This window comes from Engystomops pustulosus, chromosome 5 (genome assembly GCF_040894005.1).
Source record: "Engystomops pustulosus chromosome 5, aEngPut4.maternal, whole genome shotgun sequence".
Lineage (NCBI taxonomy): Eukaryota > Metazoa > Chordata > Amphibia > Anura > Leptodactylidae > Engystomops > Engystomops pustulosus.
The window spans coordinates 193,070,608-193,088,275 of NC_092415.1; the positions used below are offsets into that span (position 1 = coordinate 193,070,608).

General features: G+C 43.4%; 1 protein-coding gene across 1 annotated transcript in view; it reads right to left on the minus strand.

The window, feature by feature from the left end:
• Nucleotides 1-487: 487 nt before the first annotated feature.
• Nucleotides 488-17,668, minus strand: part of MALRD1 (MAM and LDL receptor class A domain containing 1) — a 235,355-nt gene continuing 218,174 nt past the window's right edge. The window contains exons 34-38 of the mRNA XM_072154795.1: nucleotides 9,735-9,817; nucleotides 7,898-7,976; nucleotides 5,131-5,206; nucleotides 3,201-3,263; nucleotides 488-810 (exon numbers count right to left, since the gene is read on the minus strand). Coding sequence (XP_072010896.1) covers nucleotides 739-810; nucleotides 3,201-3,263; nucleotides 5,131-5,206; nucleotides 7,898-7,976; nucleotides 9,735-9,817 — 373 coding nt within the window. The 3' untranslated portion in view covers nucleotides 488-738. The remainder of the gene's footprint in view (nucleotides 811-3,200; nucleotides 3,264-5,130; nucleotides 5,207-7,897; nucleotides 7,977-9,734; nucleotides 9,818-17,668) is intronic.

Consider the following 17,668-nt stretch of genomic DNA (forward strand, 5'->3'; position numbering starts at 1 on the left):
CCTATGCTTCCTATTAAGAAAAAAAAGCTTTAAACATTATGCAAATGAGCCTGAAAGGCTCCACGCTCAATAGATGTTAATGAAGACTGGAGCCCCTCAGGTTCATTTGCATAATTTTAAAAGTCTTTTTTTGTGAAAAAACAGGACATTAGAAGCGAAAAGAGGAGCGGATCCTGCCAGAGGGGGCACACACCAGTATGTCTGTGTGTTGGGTGTACAAACCTTCATCCTGGTGGTAGATGCCCTTTAACAAAAATGGAAAATTTTTGAAAAAACATGCTTAAAAAAAGAGAATACTGTTCCTCCTTCGTGGCATATTCCAGAAATCCCAGCATTACATTGGTAAATCCACTGGGGACGGCAAATAATGTAAATACACAATGAGGCTGTGCAAACACAAGACTGATATTCCAGGAACCTCAAACCACACGACATGAAGGTTTACATAAGATTTACTTACGTTACGATTTTTTTTTCATAACTATACGATTTTTTTTAGCATGAACAGAAACTACATGAAGGAAGATGAATTTATTCCATGTGGTCCATTCACTGAGGCTTTTACCCGGCAGCCGCTGCCGTGTATTAATATCCAGCGCACAGAAACCATTTATTACCTACTTTACCCGTCTGGAGCAGCAGGTGGTATTTGCATTAACAATCGCCGGCGCTGGAAACGATATTATAATTTATCTCTAGAAAATTTCTGCACGGAACAAGATGACTGTGACATGGAAATTACAGGTTCTCTTCTTTTTTGCCATATAGGGGGTTGGAGAATGAGCGGGGATTCGCCTCTTTCCGGGAATCCTACGAAATATAAAATATATCATTAGATATTAGGAGGAATTATTACTCAGTTGTCTATGGTGAATGATAAACTTAATGCATAATATGTTAATCAAATACATAAAAAAGGATATTATAAAATCTGTAATAATAATTCTTTATTTATATAGCGCACACAGATTACGCAGCGCTGCACAGAGCTCGCCAAATCTTCAAGTTCAAGTCCCAACATCAAGTCAACATCTGCAAAGAGTTTGTTTGTTCTCTCCGTGTTTGCGTGGGTTTCCCCCAGGTCCTCCGGTTTCCTCCCACACTCCAAAACATACTGGTAGGTTGATTAGATTGTGAGCCCCATTAGGGAGAGGGAGTGATTTGGCAAAACTCTGTGCAGCGCTGCGTAATCTGTGTGCGCTATATAAATAAAGGAATTATTATTATTATTAACATCCCCTTTAACTTCAGCATCAATGACTAAATCATTGCCAGCCTGGATGGGGACATGGGAATAGCTACATGTGAATCTGTAAGTGGTTAACACAGTCCAGCGACATGACCACAACTATCATCCTCCCTCTCCAGATAAGATCTCATTGTGCTATCACTCCTACCCCTGGGCCCGTCCCTTTAATCTGTGCACTGAAAACAACCCCAGGGATATTCAATCAATTACAATTCACAGATAGCCGTTCCCCATGCAAACAGATAATGAAAGGGATGAGACGAGAATTCATGTAACATTGATCATGTTCTAACCCCGCGCAACAGGGAATGGAGCGCACACATTCCGGAATACAGGGTTTGTATTCCATAGATTCCATGCAATTTTGTAAGTGTGACGTTGTAGGAAACAATTCTACAATCATTTTACTGATTACTCTACCTCTCTAGTGTCTGCTATCTAACACATGAAGTGCAAATACAAACCAAAGGATCTGTGCCTGCTGGGAGGACAGTGTGATTGTCCTTTTGTCTTTTCCTGGCTCAAAATTAGCTAAACTAGAAGTGTACAGTCAAGCAGATTGAGACGTCTTCTTCTGTGACAGTGGGGCAGATTTACTTACCCGGTCCGTTCGCGATCCAGCGACGCGTTCTCAGCGCTGGATTCGGGTCCGGCCGGTATTCATCAAGGTAGTTCCTCTGCCGTCCACCAGGTGGCGCTGCTGCGCTAAAAAGCATCTGAACGCACTGGAGTTCACCGGCTCGGGCTGAGTGAAGGTAAGCGCATCCCAAGCGACACATTTCTTTTTTTAAATGCGGCGGTTTTTCCGAGTCAGTCGGGTTTTCGCTCGGCCACGCCCCCCAATTTCCGTCGCGTGCATGCCGGCGCCGATGCGCCACAATCCGATCGCGTGCGCCAAAATCCCGGGGCAATTCAGGGGAAATCGGCGCAAATCGGAAATATTCGGGTAACACGTCGGGAAAACGCGAATTGGGCCCTTAGTGAATGACCCCCAGTGTGTCTGACTTTAAAATCTGCATGTATTTGATTTCACAGACACACTATTTGCTACTCTTTCAGCCCCTCTGCTACTGTTGTGGGTATGGTGATAGCACGTGATGTCTCTACTATCAGAAGTTTTGTTTGTAGTCTGTTGCTATGGAGACACATGTCTGCAAGGGAGCTTTGAACGCACAAAAAATCTGAGTAGTTTTAAGCTAATGTTTACATAATCTTTTTAATACATTATGGGGCACATTTACTTACCCAATCCAGTCGCGATCCTGCGGCGCGTTGTCCGACGAGGATTCGGGTTCTGCCTGGATTCACTAAGGTCGTGCGCCCGATATCCAGCAGGTCTCCACCGGATTCACCTTCTTCTTCCTGGTGCTTGTAAGTGCATTGTCTTGCGACACAAATCGTGTTTTAAATTCCACGCTTTTTCCGAATCCGTCGGGTTGTCTGACGGCCCCCCCATTTCTGTCGCGTGAAAGCCGGCGGGATGCGCCACAATCCGATCGCCACAATCCGGGGCAATTCGGTGCAAAACGCCACAAATCGGAAATATTCGGGAAAACCCGACGGAATCCCGGCCGCAGGACCCTTAGTAAATGAGCCCCTATATGTACTTATAAAAGTATTTAATATATGTTTGTTAACAAACCTCTGCTTTCGGCTATTGAAACAGAAAAATATTCTTTTTCACATTTTGAGACTGAACACGAGTCTTCTTGGATAAGGATTTGTTGCAATATTTCAATGTATATTATCCTTTGAGAGCTTCTGTCATCATATTGCAACCCATAAAGGATATCTGACTACATATAGCACTGATGCACTGTAACAGAAGACACTTTTGTAGACATCTTCAAAAGTTTGAGTTGTTTTTCTATTGGAAAGTGATTTCATTTTAATCATTAGCTATGTCTATTATTACAAATATGACAATGTATAATATATGAATCCCACCGACCTCATGAGATGATTTCCAGGGAAATACACTGATGGGAACGTGAGGATGCTCTGTGTCATGTACCTAAATGAGGACAAAAATAGTATGAAAATGTGTATATGTATATACAAATCCATAGGTAAAGGAACCTTGTTTTTGACAGCAAGCTCCTAAAGTAAGGTAGCTATTTTTTTTGGACTGCAGCAACCACTAGGGGGAGCTAATGGTCTTAATGCATACTGTTTCATTGATGTCTTTTGTACTCCACCTGGCTTATGTCAGTATATGACACATCCATCATACAGCGTAGGCTTTCTCACTGTATGCTTCTACATACTGGAGCACAATATCTATCTGCCCCCCACTGCAGTCATTAGTCCAAAATGGAAGAGATCAGATGGTCATTAACATCTTTGTGCTCCATAAGATTTCTTTAGTTCTCCCCATAAATCAATCAAGTCCCTTAATGTCCATAGAGTGGATGTAAGACAACTGTCCACAGCAGCGCACAGCCCCCACTTGTCAGTATCTATTCTACCGCTAAGCCCCATCCTCTCAGAAAGTCCTTAGTGTAAAATTAAAAATATCCTTAAGACATAAAACCCTGTGCTGTTTGCAGGATTTCTTTCATATATTTGAAGGGATTCTTACAGTCCTTATTATTGATGAGCAGTCCGGCTCTTGATAGTGAGCCGGATCATTAGGCTCAGCTCACTATAAAGATCTGGATCTTCTGGCTCCAGAATGGCTCCCTATGTAATTACACAGGGAAAGATTTTCAGGTAGTTAGCCCCTCCCCTATGTCACTTTTTTGGGTGTTAAAAGGGGTGTGACCCATAAATAAGGGGTGGAGTTATTAGATTCAGGGTGGGACTAAGTGAGTAGTTGACTCTGCTCATTCACCCTGAAGAGCCGACTCTTAGACCTGGTTCATTTGCAAACAAGCCATCATTTGTTGGGTGTAGGACAACTGGCTGCAGCAGCAGCCTCCCCCTCTACCATTTTTGCAGCAGAACATAAAACATTTAAATCCTTCCTCTTTAGCCAATCCTCAACCTCTAGTAAAAAAAAATGAAAATATCCGCAGAATATTAACCCTTGTATTTACTTTGTATCACTGTCCAGTCTCTGGGTGCAAGAAAACTAGCTGCAGCAGGAGAAAAGCAGAACATCCATGTCATCTATTCCTATACAGGCAGTCCCCGGGTTATGTACAAGATAGGTTTGTCCATAGGTTTGTTCTTAAGTTGGATTTGTATGTAAGTCGAAACTGTATATTTTATAATTGTAGGTCCAGACAAAAATTTTTTCTGTCCCAGTAACAATTGGAGTTTCAAAATTTTTTGCTGTAATGGGACCAAGGATTATCAATAAAGCTTCATTACAGACACCTTACAGCTGATCATTGCAGTCTGGGACTATAGTAACATCCAGAGGTCATAGGGGGCAGAGGGGGCCGTATGTAACTAAGGGTCGTCTGTAAGTCGGGTGTCCTTAAGTAGGGCACTGCCTGTATTTAGTGTCCCTTTAAAAGACCACAGTTACTTTTAATACATATCCTAGCAACCAGTCCGATCAATTCTTTCTCACTAACCCATTTCTACAAATAAACCCAGAAAGCCGGAATTTTCACATTTTCTTCGCAAAAATGACTTCAGGTCTAATTTATAGCATTGTCAAGTGGACAATAATGTAAATTATGTTTTGGGTTTGTATAGGCTCCTATTATATGCAAATCTGCCATGTGACATCACAGCAGAGATCTGTCTGTAGTGTTATATTCCGGATGTGCAGAATCGGACAATAAGATGCGGGGATTGCGGATTGTTTGCTAAACAAAGAAGACATTTCATGAAAGAGTAAGTGTGTGAATAAAGGCCGAGCGCTGCTTTACTGCTCCTCTCCAGCTCAAAGCAAATGTACTGTAATGGTTGATAAAGATTTTATGCACCTCGTTCTGTGAAGTCGTGCTGCTCCCTGCATAATTTGGGTTGGAGAACCCACCGGTAATATCGCCTTTATGTTTCCTGTTGGAGAATAAAATGAAAGGAGGCATTAATTTTAATCCTGAGATCATGAAGTTTTAAAGGAAGGGACGTCTAAAACGTAGGAGACTTTTATTTTTCTGCTATTCACAGTATACACATAGCGATGGATGGATGTAACACTGAGCAGGAATAGAACAGTCATTCAACAAGGCTTAAAGGAAATCTACCATCACAATCCATCCTGATAAACCAGGGACATTACTCATAGATCCAGGCACCGGGACTGTGGGAATCTTCTTATATTTGTTATCCATGGCCTCCTTCCTTCTAATATCAACTTTTTTAATTATATAAGCTCATTAGTTTTTCACACATTATACAAAAAAATACAAAATGAGCGTTTAAAATTATGCTAATAAGTCAAAAGGGCTCTAGAGGGCATTACCAGAGCCCCTCAGTGTTGTAGCACCCCCCCCCCCCATGTGCTGAAACTTACTCTGCTGCTGTGAAATTATACTAGGTGGAGGAAGGGGGAAAGAGCCAATGGAGCAGGGGGGAGGGGGGAGGGAGATGTACTCCTGCACATTTTAACAGTCTGTGAAGCTACAACACGAAGGAGCTCTAACAATGTCCCCTACTAAAATCGAATTATGAGCTCAACTGGCTAATTAGCATAATTGAAAGAGTTGATTTTAGAAGGCCAAGGATAACACATATAAGAAGATCACTTACCACATGAGGCTCGTGAGGTCAAGGGCAGTACACCTCGCTTCACTGCCCATGCTCAGGACACTGGGTGCCTGCCCTCAGCTTCACTCAGTGCACTGCGCTTTTTCCATATTCAATTCTACTCTCCACCCGATTCCCTCTGTGTCTGTGAGCCAAATAATTTGGGGACCTTAAACCCCAGCCGTATAAAGTCACGTTGGTGGTTTAGTGATCCCAGATGAATTTGCAAGGCCAATTTGGGACTCGAAACCACCTACAATCCTAGATCGCACTACTGTATACCACTGCCATAACGCAATGCAACCGCAATGGGGAGGGGCTTGTGCCGATTGCATCTGGGTTTCCTTTGAAATACGGGCGATCTGTAACGAGCACCACGTGTTTTGAATGTAAACAATGTGAAATATTTGGCGCTAGTTACCGATTGCCTACTTTTAGAGCAAACATAGACGTGATCGGCACAAGCCCCTCCCCCTTCCAGCAAACCGCACTGCAAGCGGAACCCGTGACTGCACCCTAAATCTGGAAAACCAAATTTATTAGTACAAATCCTCCATTTAGGTAATTACACTAGAAATTCTCCACTCCGTAGATCAGGACCAGTTGGACGACCACCAGTCGCAGTGGACGTGATGGACATAGGGATCCGCAGTCTTATAGTGGTCTGTGCTTTTTTCTTTGTTTGCGTTAGTGAAAGCAATTTTGGTTTACAAAAAGAAATGTGCGCTCTCGGCTGTAGCCCCGGTGTCATCTTTTAAGGGGGCACATGCGGGTTAAGTAGAAAAGTTGTATCGTATTGATTTTTATATGTTCTCATAAAGAACATTTTGTGTCTAAAGTGAAAGAATCCAATGTGCCAAAAAAAAAGCGGAACTCCTCCAGGATCAATCCTCTGGGTTTTCAGGAACAGATTAAATTGTATGGTTTTTGTCCTTAAAGTTTCATACCCCATGGTGAAAATAATAATGTCCCTAAATATTTTGGATAGAAAGTAGAAAGAAAGATACTTAGATCATTGTCTATAATAAGTGTCTGAGAGCAGAACTGTTCTATTTGCCCATGGCAAATATATCCATATTATATATCCAATGGGCCATATGTCTCACTGTTCTGCGCTCAAGTCTCGTTGTTGTGCCTTAATTCTGGCGCATTGTTGCGGCAGAATTATTGCAAGCTACAACCATCTGTGATGAGTTGAGTTCCTGCCTCTTATTAATCACTTTACTTTAGGCAGAATTTAGGCACAATGTTAGATTCGGGCAGTTACATGTGATCCTCCTACAAGCTCATCTCTTCTTCTCACCAGTACCCCAGCATGTGAATAACCCTCACAGCAGAGCCCAGGTGTGTGACACCCAGCACCCAGTGATCTCCTCAGCAGTGGCTTCACCTGGAGGGGATCCCCCAGTGCTGATCTCCTGCTCCACCCCTCCTCAGACACCAGTGTGATCATCCTGCTACACGGGGAACACTTCTCTGTAGTTTCTGCAAAATCATACAAACTTCTCTTCCCTCTTGCTCTGAGCTGAGGCTTTTGCAGATTGTTTGTAAATAGAAGGTCATGAACTGTAAACAGAGGCTGCAGGTAGTGTCTGTAGTGTCTGCTGCTGGGGATACACGGCTCTGCACAAGAGCTCAGTGCCGCTTCTCAGTTTACGCCACCTTCGGGCTGGAGTGTTATTGCTCCTAAATGAACAAGTTGCTGATGATGAATGATGATTAGGTGCTGCAAAACATCTGGATTGGTAGGATAAATGAAAACATGGTTATTTTTTCTGTGCGGCTACTTTGCTGTTTAGTCTCAAAATAGTGCGACAATATGAAAAGATGCAAAAACAACAGAAAAACCAGGTATACATCTGGCCCAGTAGATAAATTGTACATCCACATACTTGTAGTAAGGAATGGCACCATTTTTCAAGCATTTATTTCTAGTAGAACATAGGAAATATGACCAATTCCTTACCTCAAAAGACATTAATATCTAGAGAAACATCTCACCTTTTACGGAAGTAACATAAGAAGGCGACAATGACTGTCAGTAGGAATGCTGATCCGATACTAATGCCGATCCACAGACCTGTATGGGAAGAACCAGAGACCTTAAATAGGGTAAAATCATCCCAATTACTGGTATTATATCGTTATATACAGGCTTAGGCTGCATTCAGACAGCCATTGGGGGACTAATATACGGCCGACGTTTATACGTCCCCCATAGGTCTGCAATGGGCACATGGTGCCGTATGGAGGGGTACAGTGCAGCACACGTGCGCACCGTACAGTACCCGGGAGAAAGATAGGACATGCCCTATCTTTCCCCGGAATACGGCGCAGTGTGCCTTACATCTCTATGGAGAAGGTGGGGGTGAGCAGCCCTCCTCTTCTACTGGGCGCCGACATGCCAGCCGTCCTACTATATGGCGGGCACACGTTTGTCTGAATTTAGCCTTAGAGGGCATCTCCATCAGCATGATTCGTCGTTCCATGGTCTCCTTTTATCTCCCGCCTCTGTAGTTTACCGTGGTTTCCCGAAAATAGGACATGTCCTGAAAATAAGACCTACTGCCATTTTTAGTAGGTTTGCAAATATAAGGCCTCCCCTGAAAGTAAGACCTAGTGGCAGTCAGATACCGATAAATTAATATAAGACACTGTCTTATTTTCGGAGAAACACGGTAGTATTTTCTTGAGGCTCCTAGACTAGATATAGTTGTAACAAACTATACATTTACCTTTTATACTTCAAAATGATATGTTATGTAGAGAGTAAAACGGTTTTCACAATCTCACGTTGGATCTGCACTGATCTGATATTGATGACCTATTGTATGGATAAGTAATGAATATCACTAAGGTGGAAACCCCCATTACATTCAGCTTATTTTGTGAAGTTACAGGCTGGAAAGTCCCCCCTCCCCCAGCAATGGTGTCTGTATTCAGCCTGTTTAGTGTGTGTCTATGCAGGATGACAACATGCTGTAGCTGTAAGGCTTATATTATAGCCTCATTAGCCCCTAACTTTGCTCTCCCGGATCTCTACTAAGCTGTCTAACCCTATTCTAACCGTAGCCTCAGCTCTCTCTATCTCTAGACTCCATACATTGCTTCCCTTTCCCCTTCTCTGTAAAATACAATTTTTTTTCCCTGATAACAAATGCTCTTAAAGGGAACCTGTCATCAGAAATTGGCCTAATAAACCACTACTAGTATGTTGTAAAGCAGTTTATTAGCCTTAAGATCATGTTTCTCGCATGCCCCAGTGTAATTACAGCATCCGGAAAATCAGATGTTAGATGTATACAGTCAGGGAGGCAGACTGTTGTGATCCACCTACAAAGCCATCTTCAGCGCGCAGCTCCAGTAACCTGCCACCGGATCTACCTTAATACCTATTTTAAGATTTGTGGTGGTAGGTTTCCTTTAACATTCACATCAAGCTCTCCCTGCCTCCTGCACCTCCTGCACTGGACTTCAGGAGATATTATTCAGGATTTCCCTGGATGCAGGACCATGAATTACAGTGAAGTCGATGATCTAAGGCAGGGAAAGCTTGACTTCAGTGTTAAACTCTCCGCCTCCTTGACTTCAGTGTTAAACTCTCCGCCTCCTTGACTTCATAAAACCAATTTCCATCTCACTTCAAAGATGATTTTCCGGATGATGTCACCACACAGGGACATAAAAGAAACGTCATCTAGAAGCTGCTCAGCTGCTTGACAACATACTGCTAGTCATTTATTCGGCCAATTTCTGATGACAGGTTCTCTTTAAAGCTGACCTGTGATCAATGATATTGACATAAAAAAAACACCCAGTGCATAGTGCAGGTTCTTACCAGTGTCATCAGCTTCTGACTTGCTGGGAGATATTTCAGGAGAATTTATGTGGCATCTTGTTCCCTTCCAGTTTTGTTTGCACCTAAAAATATACAGATTGTCATAAAGTAAAAAGTTCAAAGAAATAATATGGTTTGTGAAATCCAGCAACAGACAGATACAAAGGGCTATATATGAAGGGCTACAGGGCCAAAAAAGAAGGTGTAAAAACGTTAGACAGGGTAACACATGTTCACATTTTTAACCTATAATCAAGGCTAATATAAGAACCAGCTATGGTCAGAGCCCATTGCATCCTGCTGATACCGTAAAACAAGGAAGGCTGTCAATCACTGTATGTGGGTGGGGTAATTAAGACTCTCCCTGTCAATCACTGTATGTGGGTGGAGTAATCAGGACTCTCCCTGTCAATCACTGTATGTGGGTGGAGTAATCAGGACTCTCCCTGTCAATCACTGTATGTGGGTGGAGTAATTAGGACTCTCCCTGTCAATCACTGTATGTTAGTGGAGTAATCAGGACTCTCACTGTCAATCACTGTGTGTGGGAGGACTAATCAGGACTCTCACTGTCAATCACTGTGTGTAGGTGGGGTAATCAGGACTCTCACTGTCAATCACTGTGTGTGGGTGGACTAATCAGGGCTCTCACTGTCAATCACTGTGTGTAGGTGGGGTAATCAGGACTCTCACTGTCAATCACTGTCTGTGGGCAGAGTAATCAGGACTCTCATTGTCAATCACTGTGTGTGGGTAGAGTAATCAGGGCTCTCACTGTCAATAACTGTGTGTAGGTGGGGTAATCAGGACTCTCACTGTCAATCACTGTGTGTGGGTAGAGTAATCAGGACTCTCACTGTCAATCACTGTGTGTGGGAGGGGTAATCAGGACTCTCACTGTCAATCACTGTGTGTGGGCAGAGTGATCAGGACTCTCCCTGTCAATCACTGTGAATGGTCGGGGAAATCAGGACTCTCACTGTCAATCACTGTGTGTGGGTAGAGTAATCAGGACTCTCACTGTCAATCACTGTGTGTGGGAGGGGTAATCAGGACTCTCACTGTCAATCACTGTGTGTGGGAGGGGTAATCAGGGCTCTCACTGTCAATCACTGTGTGTAGGTGGGGTAATCAGGACTCTCACTGTCAATCACTGTGTGTGGGTAGAGTAATCAGGACTCTCACTGTCAATCACTGTGTGTGTGTGTGTGTGTGGGGGGGGGGGGGGTAATGAGAGCCTTCACTTTCAATTACTCTGTGTGGGCAGGGTAATTAGCACTCTTACTTCCGATCACTGTGTGTTGGTGGGGTAATCTAGACTGACTGTCAATCACTGTGTGTGGGCGGAGTGATCAGGACTCTCCCTGCCAATCACTGTGTGTGGGTGGGGAATCAGGTCTCTCACTGTCAATCACTGTGTGTGTGCGGAGTGATCAGGACTCTCCCTGTCAATCACTGTGTGTGGTCGGGGTAATCAGGACTCTCACTGTCAATCACTGTGTGTGGTCGGGGTAATCAGGACTCTCACTGTCAATCACTGTGTGTGGTCGGGGTAATCAGGACTCTCACTGTCAATCACTGTGTGTGGTCGGGGTAATCAGGACTCTCACTGTCAATCACTGTGTGTGGGCTAAGCAGGACTTCTAAAGGGATTGGCCAATTTACATCATGTTTTTGTAATGTGTGTGTAAGTGTGGGGGAGCAGGATATGAGGTAATTACCAATACACAACTATTAATAGTTCTGCGTTACTTTCCTGATATGTAAAGTGAAGCCTTCTGTCTTTTATGAGAGAAGGAGCTACAAAAATGTATTTCAGAATAAGTAATTTAAACATTCTCATCTAACATCCACATTAAGATTTTTCATTGAAGATCAAATGTCTACAACTTCTTTAGGCTTCACATTTGCTCGGATAAACTCCCCACGGAACAGTTTTCAGCATTTTCATCCCATCAACTTGTTTAAATGACTGGGCAAACACCGGGTCTGAGATGTGCTGACGCTGCATGCTGCCGTTCCCAGATGCAATACTAAATGAATTTGCCAGTGGATGCGCCATGCGCTTATTTCTATTCTGGTGACAGGATGATGATGGATAAGTCATTAGACAGGTGCCGGGAGGCCAATAGGAAGGCTCATCCCAGAAGAAACAATATAATGAACAATACTGGGAAAGGTCAGGTAGAAGACTTGTTGTAGGAAGCAATTCTATATAGCACGAGGCAGCGCAAACGAGATGAAGAAGTCGTTAATGTCGAAAGTAACATCGTAACATTATGGAACCTACTAGATTTTTGTATTCGGTTTTAGTTTGAGCGACCGCTCACTTTTGAAGTTCCGCCCTTTTGCACCGGATTTATCAGGATGTATAAAGCCACCAGACAATGGGGGTCATTTACTAAGGGCCCGATACGCGTTTTCCCGACGATTTCCCCTGAATTGCCCGGGGTTTTGGTGCACGCGATCGGATTGTGACGCATCGACGCTGGCATGCACGCAACGGAAATGGGGGCGTGGTCGAACGAAAACCAGACGGATTCGGAAAAACCACCGCATTTAAAAAAAGAAAAGTGTCGCGGAGCTTGCACTTACCTTCACTAGGAATAGGCCGGTGAACTTGAGTGCATTCCGATGCTCTTCAGCGCAGCAGCGTCACCTGGTGGACATCGGAGGAACTGCCTTAATGAATCCCGGCCGGACCCGAATCCACCGCAGAGAACGCGCCGCTGGATCGCGAATGGACCGGGTAAGTAAATCTGCCCCAGTGTTTTGCAACTTTTTAGAAAGTTGCATTAAATAAACGTGGAACATATCAGCTTCAAGCGCCCAGTTCTCCACTGCTTTTCAAAAATGGAGTAAAAAACCTAAAGATTTTAATAGGTTTTTTGCTAATTTTCTTGCAATCAACCCAAAAAGTTTCATACAGCTATTCTAAATTTTTTATCACCCCGGTATTCTTGGATTCGGACCTAATAAATTCCGTTCTATGGGGGATTTTTTTCCGGGCTTTTACACCAGAAGTCCTGGCATAGAAGTCCTGGAAATAATCACAAATGTTAGCTTTTTGCTAGCACTTGCCATTCTTTTGCCCTTTCCGCCAGCTCCCCGCTATGTGGGTGTGGAGGGGTGTGAAGCCAGTGGTTGAGTGGACCAATGGCTGAGTGGGCCGGCACGGGGTGTTCTTGGTAAGTGCCTGCGCAGAAGCTGCAGTGTGTGTACTCTCAATAGTGAAAATTTCCATGCGAAGTGGGACCTGGAGTAGAAATAAACGTTGCACAGCACGCAATCGGACTTTGGCGCATCAGCGCCAGGTTGCACGCAACAGAAATCGGGGGGGAGTGGCCGTCGGACAATATGGCGGATTCGGACAACGCGCAGGATTTAACATTTAGAATTGTGACACAAGACACGCACTTACAAGCACCCTGGGATGAAGCAGGTGTACTCCGGCGGACCTTGGCACAGAAACGACGGATGCAAGAACTCGGGCGCACAAGCTTAGTGAATCGCGGCAGACCGAATCCTCGTCGGACAATCCTCGTCGGGATCGCGACAGGACCGGGTAAGTAAATCTGCCCCACTGTGTGCACAATAAAGTGCCTAATTTGCTGTTCGGTGGGGGTTTCTGTTATGGTACCCCCACGGATCACGGGGGGTCCAATGTACCCGGCCGATCGTACATGCCCGGACTCCCCATATTCCCGAGTACGGCGCTTGGCTATTTCCGTCAGCTCCATAGAGATGAACGGGCCATCCGGGCATGCACGACTGGCTGCTCTGGCCATCTCAGGGTTTGATGGGGGTACATTGGACCCCGCTTTTGGTGATCTGTGGGCATCCCATCACTGAGATCCCCACTGAGCAGCAAGTTAAAGCCTATCCTGTGGATAGGGCCTACCTTGCTTTGATAGTATAACTCCTTTAAGGAAGATATCAGAATCAGAACCTAGAAAGTTAAGGAAGATACCAGAATCCATTGCTGCTTTTTCCAAATTATTTTTGCTTGCTGCTATGTATCTTACCTTCTATGTGAATTCTCCTTCTACGAAGAGAGAAGACTCTCCTGCTGCCTATGAGATGCTTTCACTTATTTTTCTATTTTGTGCCTCTTATACAATTTTCTTCTCTATAGGATAAACCAAGTCCCATCAGAATAGGAGGCACAATGACTAAGAGTAAGCCACAAGCTACAGTGCGGTCTAGGAAACATTTTCTTTGCTTGTACAGTAAATCTCAATAGTTTTCTTTATTGTCGGCAGAAAATTCTGGTATTTATAGGCATCATTCCTTATGCCGGTCAAAATGTAGCCAAGTTTAATTTGATAGCCAACCTATTAAGTAAATGGTTGCTGCCAATGAAGATCATTTTCTCTTTAATTTGTAATGGCTTTATTTCGTATGATGTTACTATTTTTGGACATCTTCCAATATAAAATTTAAACATAAACTAAACACTTTCTTTCTGTATATGGGAAAAATGATACCTAAAAATAGTCCTGCTCATCCTGCCAAAAACAAGACCTCGTGTTGCTGTAAAAATAGAAAGAGATTCATATGTTACGTGTCTACTTATATGGAAAGGCTAAACTTCTTCTGGCCATCTCAACAATTAAAGAGAACCTGCCATATAAATCAACCCACCCAAAATAAATACTTCCTAAAAACTAAGATTAAAATGTATTGGCCTCATCCATTAAATGGTTCATCTCCATGGCTGCAATGTTAAAAATCAATTTGTAAACTTATATGCAATCACAGTGAGTCATGCATATTCATCGTTCCCTGTCCTGCCTCACAGTTCCTGATTGACAGGTCTCACTGCTGCCACCAGGACTTCGGGATCATATTCCAATATTCAACTACAGACACATACAGCTCTCTTTACAGTTCCCTGCCGAGGCTGTATATATACTTCACCAGAACAAAACTTAGCACATAAATAGAGCACCAGTACGAAGACTAATACATAAGTACAGTACTAGAACCGAGCTTCATACCAAAACACAACACCAGGACCAATTCCCTGTGCCTATATACATATATACAGTATCACAAATGATTTCACATATGTACAGAGTCCTCCCTTACTGAATTAATACATGCAGGCCCCCCTTTTAATTTATACGGTGCCACCTGTAATAAATATCGATATACTGTTCCCACTGTATTAGCTATATACCGTACCCCTTTATTAAATACCATACTCCCTTTAAATACCAACCACCCCAGCAGGATGGGAGTGCTGCACTGAACATCATCTATCAGTCAGATTAGAAGGCTACAAGGAGGCGTCAATTGTGTGCACTACACAAAATTCCCAATGATAATAATCCACACTGTGCAATTCTCCTTTCCTCCTATGGGTGTGCTGCAGTATAACTGAAGACTTCAAAGTTCACCTGAACCATAGAGTTGACCTCTTTTCATCTATTTCTTATGAAAATGGATTGTGGAAAGGAGAGAAAAATGTATTCTGATACTGTACAAGTACTGGAAAGCTGAAGAAGGGGAAGCTTCCATCTAAATGGATGCACCGTAGCAGCCTCGGAACAATGGGACCCTGGCTGCTGCGAGTATCATCCAAATACCACATGAGGGCAGAGCAAAGCTGTATTGTATAGTGGAATGAGTGATATCTATAGCACTAGATACTCATAGAGCAATCTCAGGGTATGTGGATGGAGGAAGGTGCCTACAGGGAAGAACACACAAGGAGATAAGACAGAGAAATGTTTTACTTATGACTCATCTAGATACAAGTGAAATATCTATGAAAGACATGGCAAGTACCCGCTATCCAACCAGGGAGATCTACTAATATACAGAGGGATCCTAAAACTATGAAATCCTTGTATTCTATCATTTATTGGTCCATTCATCTCACATCTGCCTCTGCATCTATGTGGCTTATATGTATTATCTATCTGCCTATGTATCTGTCTGTCAATCAATCAATCAATCAATCAATCAATTTTGCTTATATATTTTACCTGTTTCTCTCTCTCTATCCAATATCCATCTAAAATATTTTTTTCATGAACAACAACAAAAAGAATATTCAGCTTTTTTTTTAAACATTTCTATTTGATTTGAGTCTGTAATTGTTTTGTGTTCCATTAGTGTAATGGCGAGGACTGTGAGTAAATGAAATAACAGAAGAGAACAATTACGTGGGAATAATTTATCAGCCTGACTAATAAGATCAGTCCGGTTCATCACATTTCCATGAATAGATAAAATGAAACTCTAACTGCATCAAAGGAAGAAAAAAATACCAAGACAGAAAGGTTTCCATACTGAGAATCAAGTTAAGGCTGAATCTTAGGACAGATCTGGTTTTGGTCAGGCTGGGATGGCAGAGACTTGATGAATCTTGGCTTTGCATTTGTTACTCTCTGCAACATCGGGTTGCGGTGTTTGGTGTGGTTGCGGCCTAGCTGCGGATGTCATGGTAACACAGTCCTAGTGTAGGCCTCATCTAAATCAGTCAGCAGGGTGAAGCCGTATAGTAATAAGGTTTCCCCCGGGACACTCCCACAGTAGGTGACAGGTCCCAGTAAATAAAAGGGGGAGGACTGTGATGGTAGTGGTTTATTCAGGAACCCACACTCAAGATGGAGATGATGAAAAAACTCATAGTTCTTTCATCAATGGCAAGCAGGGCTGTTCCATTTGGCAAGCTGAAGTGCATTAAGTAGTCCTTTTTCGTGGGAGGACCAATAGTGAGTAACTGAGCCTGGACCAGTGGTGGTCCAGCAAGTCTGGATTAATCTCTAGGGTTGGCTCTGCTGCACAATATCAGCAATGTCAATTTTGTCGGAACAACGACAATAAACAAAAACCCCAGAGCAGAGACTTTATTTATAGACTTTTAGTCTCAGCTTCTGGAAGGTTCCAGGGAGCTAGCCAATAGGCAGCCTAAGTAAATTACCAACATCCCAAGCTTACAATGGACAAAGAGGTTGGTCTGTTGTAACTAAACATCATGGGGCACATTTACTTACCCGGTCCATTCGTGATCCCACGGCACGTTGTCCGACACTGATTTGGGTCTGCCGGGATTCACTAAGGTCGTGCGCCCTATATCCACCAGGTGTCGCTGCTGCGCCGAGGTCCGCCGGAGTTTACCATCTTCTTCCTGGTGCATGTAAGTGCGTGTCAAGCAACACATTTTTTTTAAAATACCGCGTTTTTTTCCGAATCCGTCGGGTTTTTCAACGGCCCCGCCCCCCTATTTATGTCCTGTTAAAGCCGGCACCAATGCGCCAAAATACGATTGCGTGCGCCGAATTCCCAGGGCAAGTCGGCGCAAACTGGAAATCGTCGAGAAACCCAACGAAAGTGAGCGATTCGGGCCCTTGGTAAATGAGCCCCCATGAGTTAGTCGGGTGTCAGGGGATGCCTGTACATCCATTGCTACAGTCAGATCTGAAAGCATGGACATATAATAGATTGGTGAGGTCACTCATCCCACATTTATGGATAGAATAGGAACTCAAAGATCTCTGTGGATGCATGCACCACCCTGGCCTTCTAGGCTCTGCTGCCAAAACCTTGTATTTACTCATAGCCTCTAATCTGGTACCAAGGATACCAATACCTCTATCATCATCATCATGGAAAATTGTGAAGGTTTCACTTCTTTTCTTCCGTTCTTCTTCTCACGTTGACCAACACACAGTGGACAGACTAAATACTTCCTTCTTTATTCACTATGGTTTTCCCAGCGTTGTGGCGTCTTCTCAGTTAGTCTGTGGAAGTTCTGATGACCTGACCCCTGACCCCCACCAATCTGTAACTGATAACAAATCCTATGGACAGGTCATCAATATTAAACTCCTGATGAACTTGTTTAACTTCCACAAGTATAATGGCTCTAAACTGCAAAATCGACATAACAGCTGCAGCCACCAAGAAGATTTAGCTGTGGA